This window comes from Plasmopara halstedii, assembly GCF_900000015.1.
Source record: "Plasmopara halstedii genome assembly, contig: Scaffold_194, whole genome shotgun sequence".
NCBI lineage: Eukaryota > Oomycota > Peronosporomycetes > Peronosporales > Peronosporaceae > Plasmopara > Plasmopara halstedii.
This window is the reverse complement of record NW_020187115.1, coordinates 94,215-100,651: the sequence shown is the minus strand read 5'-3', so window position 1 is coordinate 100,651 and position 6,437 is coordinate 94,215. Positions and strand designations below refer to the sequence as shown.

Below are 6,437 nucleotides of genomic sequence, written 5' to 3'. Positions count from 1 at the left end.
TATAAGAGGAGGGGTGAGGAGCTATACCATTTTGGCATAATTTGCGCTATAATTGTGCGAGTAGTTGGTCAAACCAAAGTACGTCGCGAGTTTTTCTGAGATGGAGTACTGGCTAGTTTCGAACACGCTGCTTATTGCGGGATCTGCCTGTATGCCAAGCATTCCTCAAAGCATATCAGATAAAAAGTTGGGTGGCTTCAAAAACACATTTGTCTATGTCATCAAAATGATCGTTTACACACATTCATTCGGGAATTATTTGCAAGTTTCTATGTGGTTTTCCACATCTGCTCCCCGTGCTCTTTACGACTATTGACAAAGATAGGTTTGTGCATAGGCACGATGTGGCCTAAACAGCATTAATTTCAGATCTCAGTCACTTCCAGTGCATCTCGATTGACGTACTCTCCGCAGTAAGATGGATAGCACTGTCTCAAATAGAGAATTTTTAGTAGTTATCAGCTAAGCCAAGAGCTGGAAGCATCGGTGTACTTCTGCAGAACATCTTTTCTTACCGAAGATGGGCCGTCGTGTCTGATGAGCGGAAATTTTCCCGCTTGAAAGCACGCACACTCTGTCTCTTGGTGTTGCCAAAGAGAAGATTGGTGCCCGATTGCACGATTTTCTATCTCATATCACATTCAAGTCATGTCTCGCACGAAAGAACGCGTCGATGTCATCACATCAATTATCTAGTAAGAGCCATTGGCTTCTGACGTAGTTTTGTTTCGGGGAGCAAGTTATTTTTTTGATGCAAACTTTAAGGCAGCAGCGTGATGAGCCACTTGCCGCCATATCTTGACACTCCTGATCAAGGGGTTAAAGAATCCCTTGGTCCCTCGAAGAAGGCCATCTCAATTCTCGTACAAAATGCTCTACAAGTGTCTTCAAAATGAACTTATCCACGACAAGTGATAAGGTCAACATTTTCTTCAGAACCATCGGTACCACTTTGGTAAAATCACCGTCATGGAATGCTCTGCGAAATATCCGATTGAAATGATGTCACTTTAATAAGAGTTTCGGAGGCAATGGGGAGACCCACGAACTTAGAGATATCCTGATCGTAACTCACAGGTAAATTATCCTTCTCTTTTCAAGCCTAAGCAGCTTCACTACTCGTACGCTAAGCATATCGCACGGTAGTGCTGACTTAGCAGTACCTTCAAACGTGACAAAAATGGACCAACCTTAGTAGCTCTAAAGCGAAGCGTTTCCTTGCAACTCACGGTAGCCTGATCTAACCGTGACCCACATTGTTCATGACTCGTCTTCAACGGCAGTGGTAAAGAATTCCGCAACACATCGTCGCGTTTTCTCGTTTCCGCTTTGCCACATGGACACTGGCTGACAGCTGTTCCGTAACGTTTCACGACGGAAACACTCTGGTCACTGCGATACACCGTCTCTAAACTCTGTCGCAGTAGATATGCACTCAGGAGTCGGTGATTTACGTTTGTCATCTGCTCTTCGCTTCTGTCTTCCGCGCTTTTGCTCAAGAAACCCTGCAACATCGTTGCTCAGAGTGTCAGGTCCAGCACCAAAGCTATCGCAGCTTCATTCCCGTATCAAAACAACTACTTTTTAGCTGAAGTAATCATACGCCTTACCGAAACTATAATTTATTTAGTATTTTCGTAAAACTAAGGACACTGGCAAGAAGGCTACCATGCGACTACTAATCCCGTTTTTAAATACATACAGCCTTTTTAACCCCACGCAGGCCAATGATGTTTGATATTGATATTGATCTAGCATTTAAGAGAATCGCCATACAGCTCGACATCCAAAAGCCTGGCTTGGGTTTGTTGCCACTGACACGCTCGGAAATCTTCATTCACCCTCCTGCACTTCGGCCGGGCATCGCAACACGAAAATTGTAAGTCGCATTTGATGCGGCATCAATATTGTGGTGACATAGACCCGAGGCGAAGGAGTCTGTAAAAAGCATACGTTTGATGTGATTGGTTGTTCCCTCGACGTTCGTGTGGTGCTTGCACGTTAGCGTTCAGCCTTTTGAGGATAGAGGTTAGGTCAGAGAAGCTGAGATTGTCATAATCCCGGCTATGCTTCGGACGGAGCAATAGCCTTTTCGCGAGCGATTTCCAAGCTAAGAAACCATTAGCGAAATGAGCGCTGTCGTAGAACATCTATAAATAGAACTGCATCCTGACACGGGATGGAACTGAAATTACAAATGCCGTGATAGTCCGCACAGCCTAATCAGGCGTAACTGGTGCGTTCCAGGCCCTTGTCTAACAGTCAGTCACGATAAGAATGAGACGACCATATATAAGGGCTTCAAGCTTCACCGCCGCGATGGTGGCAAATCCACTACCAGAAGCGGTAACAGCTATCTCTTTAACGAAAGGTCTCAGATCTGTTGTCACTCGCATAGAAAGTTCCCACGCTTACTCAATTTCTTCGAAAAGCTTTAAACGCCTTCATGATAAACACTGAACTTTGAATGCTTTACACCGCATGAAGTGGGTCCGATCTTAGTATAAGGGGTCTTGATAACCGGGACTTGCTGATACATAGTTCATAGCAAAATCTATGATATCATCGCTATGAGATTGAGCTTCATGTGCAGAGTGTGTCACACCATGGATGAGAGCCAGATTGTACAAAAGCAATACGCCAATAACAATGGCAAATGTGACTCATAGAATGTTGTGAAGCAGAAATTATATTGAATGCAAGCATGCCATCTACAAATGAAGTGTCGGTGAATTCTAAAAGAACGACTATGCAACTTTGAACCTCTCACTGTTGTAATTTTTTTAGTAATGAGCTGTACGCTTAACGTCTCAAACACACCTACTGTTTTACGTAAGCTTACTGAAGCCTTACCACGATCTCATCTTTATGAGCCAATTAGGTTTAAAGAGCTTGGCTACAAACTTGCACGTGTCCACTACCCCCACTAGCTGAACTACCCTTTGCTTTAAAGCAGCATCGCATTCCAAATCGCTGGCGGGTGCCTAAAGCTATGCAGTGCGATGACAAAGCCCGGAGAGTAAGCCCAAGACCGGGCCTATCTAAATCTCGGAGCGAAATACTCGGAGCAAATCACAGTTTCGCTGAAACCGCGAGAGCTCACGAGAGCCATTATCGTAGGGGTCAACGTCATCCGGCACTGCTTGATGTGTAAGGAGTAAACCACTTCTACTTGGCACTTTTGGTGGACCGTCGAATTCATCAGGGCTGTCACTAGTATCCAGTGAAGTGGAAGGGACACCCTTAAAAAAAGACGCGATGAAATTTGAAGTCCCGGTTCAGCAAGATGCTCTAAAGCTTTGGCTACGTCTTGGCTCATCTGTGGCCTCTGTAAAGAGAAAGGATTTGCATACCAATGCACTTCGCACTAGTAGATGGCAACCAGTGTAATGCGTCACCTGATGCAAACATAATGCGCAGAAGTGACTAGCTCAAGCAAAGGAAGTGTATGAGTGACTATTCGTCATTATGCGATTCATATACTCCGCTCGGCCGTCCGTTTGCAGATGGTAAGCGGCTGTCAATTTTGGTCTGGTGGTGAGCATCTTAAACAATATTCACCGAAACCTGTCTGTAAAGCTTGGAACTCTACTCTATCGATACAACAGTTACCGGCACATTACGATATTAAAAACTCTACTTTAAAGAGCAGCTGAGCTTTATTCTCATGTTTGGTCGTTGCTGACAGCGACGAGATTTTGCTCGGAGACGGCAATACCGGTAGTATTGAGCATGTGTTTTTGAAAGTCAAAGTCAACATCCATACTTAGGACTGCTGGCACTCTGCAAGACCGGCAGACTGACCTAAGACACTAACACGTGCAGCGAGGGCTTAAGCTTTTGACACGCTACACACGTGCGCAAATGTGTGATTATCTACTTGTACATGTTAGACCACTTATATAAAGCGCTTACTGAACAGTATGCCTTTTCTCTTCCGCTTTCTTGCAAATCCCGTCGCATGCTTGGCGCAGCATAAAGCGTCAATGGCGTCGCACAATTCTCGTCATAAGGTTCACTGCCGTGTGACATACTATTTGGCTCCAGGAACTAGGTCAATTTTATGACGCACTCCGCTCTCCGGGGATGACACGCGAGGTGGATTTCGCGTTATCAAGTCGGGAAAGTCTTATGACAAAGGATACAACTAAATCTTAGAATCATTCCGGATAGCTGCTCCACTGTTTGCACCTAGTGTTCTGTACGTATGCTCGATGACGAGTTCATCCATGACGGATGACAAGCTCAGCTCACCCCCCTAACCGTACCATTACGGTAACTTCACCGTTTTGCGATATCTTGAACGTTTCTCCCAGGGAAAATCTCTTGAGCTTATTGAGAGCATTTGCTGGTGATAATTGGGTTAACTTTTAACCCTCCGGTGCGTACAAAGGTTTGTCTATTTGTCAAGGAAGGTGACACCGAGCAGACTATGTCCAGTGGCTCAAATCTATTATTGCCACTGTGTTGTGAAAGCTTGATGACGGGTAATACCTCGATTGAGGTTTCCGAACGGGTGCGGTTCGCACCGAGGTTTACAGCGTTCAGCTAATTTGTAGAAAGTGCTGTTGTATCGAGCGCAGGGTACAACTTTCGTGCCGCGAGGGCTGATCGGGGTGCTGCAGACATAAGCCATACTAGCGCGCCTTGGGAAATAGATCTTGGTTATGTGGAGTAGTTGATATTGTTCTAAGAAGCTTACGGTATTTGCAAATGTTTCAAAAACATCTGCGCCTTGCGTACTGTAACGGAGTTACACTTACCCTGGTATTAAGGGGTGGTTCACACAAGATGGAGTGACCATACAAGGGTGTGGGTTACACAATACGGTGTAATCTAAAACGGTGTGGCTACACATTTACAAAAATTATGTACGTCGCTGGACTGTCAGTTGTTATACATTTCAATTAGGTTTGACTATTTGATCAGGAAATTCTATAGATTGAGATATAGACGGCTTTGCCGCAAATAATGCCAAGCAATACAGTCCACATTTTAACCGAAAGAGTACATTTGACTGGAGCTAAGGTTGTGGTTACTCCTTAAGATAGCGGATTGTGATCCACTACACTCGTACTGGTTCTGATTATAGAACGAATGTCACCGACCTGAGCTTGGCTTTTTATAAGCGAGAGAGCAGCGGCAGCCCCGCTGCACTTGGTAGCACTGGTAGTCAATCTACACCTGAGCCGTTTAGACTGATCCTCGGTCAGGAAGCAGCAGCTCTCCTATTTGCCCCCAGGGCATGCGGGACGGGCTTTCAAAGCTGATCCCTCTGCTTGACCCTGAGGGCGTGCAACACATCGCTTCGCAAAGACCTAGAGCGATCAGCGCGCGCCTAGAGGCGTATTTGAGCAATGAAAATACTCTGCTAGAGCACTTAAAGCGGAAGATGTCAGCGTTGACTCCGTCCATAATGTCACCATGAACGACGGATGACCCCTTTCGACCCAAGCCGCTCATGGTGAGCATTAAGACCTTCAAGGGCAAGGATGGAGAGAATCTTCTGCTCTGGGTGAGAAAGGCCGAGATGGCTATGGCATCCGCCATGCTCCAGACCAAGAGACAGCGCGTGGCGCTGGCTATCTCCAAGCTCGGTGGTCGAGCACGAGAATGGGCACTGACGTGCGGCATTTCGGTCAAAGCTGCGTTTTTCTTCTGTATGGAACTGAAGCTGTAGCATTTGTGAGTGTTCTCGACACCTAACCAGGCGTATCACATGCAACCGCGTTACCTTGTCGCCCGGCAGGGCAAGAATGAATTGGTGGGCTTTGTCCAAGAGTCGCGTACTCTCATTGCCGGTATGGCAGCCGATCCTCTCCCAGAGGCGGTCACAGCGACCGAATTTATTTAGGGCCCCAGCACTGGGGTGGCCAGAATAAAAGTCTTCCGTGCATCCGTCTTTTTTAAAGAAGCAGTGAATGTAACTTTGAATGCCGCATGCAATCGCGTTTTCTTGTTGCCCGGCAGGGCAGGAAGGAATTGGTGGACTTTGGTCAAGTGTTGCGTACTCTCATTGCCGGTATGGCAGCCGATCCTCTCCCAGAGGCGGTCAAAGCGACCGCCTTTATTCAGGGCCTCCACACTGGCGTGGCCAGAATGGAAGTTATCCGTGTGCATCCGTCTTCTTTTGAAGAAGCAGTAAATGTGACATTGAATGCTGATACAACTTTACGTCCACACGATTTGGCTGAAATGCACACTCTAGCAGCTCGTTGAGCGGGTCTGAGCTGATGAATCTATGCTATGCTGAATAAGAGGAGGTAGAGCTCCGAGCTGCCGAGTAGCGTTTGAACGCTCGACAGTGTTCTGTCTGTGGAGACATCCATCTTCTTCGAATTGGTTGCCCTCTGCGCGAGGCGCGTCAAGGTTCATCAATCAGATGTCCTGCTTCTTACCAGTCTTCTGGTTTGGCGTGGAGAAAGGACAACATCTAA

At 46.4% G+C, this 6,437-nt stretch overlaps 1 protein-coding gene across 1 annotated transcript; it reads left to right on the top strand.

Annotated features, from left to right (window-relative positions):
* Positions 1–1,730: 1,730 nt before the first annotated feature.
* Positions 1,731–1,964, top strand: PHALS_02427 (uncharacterized protein; the record flags this gene model as incomplete). Its single annotated transcript, XM_024719690.1, has 2 exons — positions 1,731–1,879; positions 1,922–1,964. 2 exons carry the CDS (start codon positions 1,731–1,733, stop codon positions 1,962–1,964), a joined length of 192 nt encoding a protein of 63 aa, XP_024572706.1.
* Between the last annotated feature and the right edge of the window lie 4,473 nt (positions 1,965–6,437).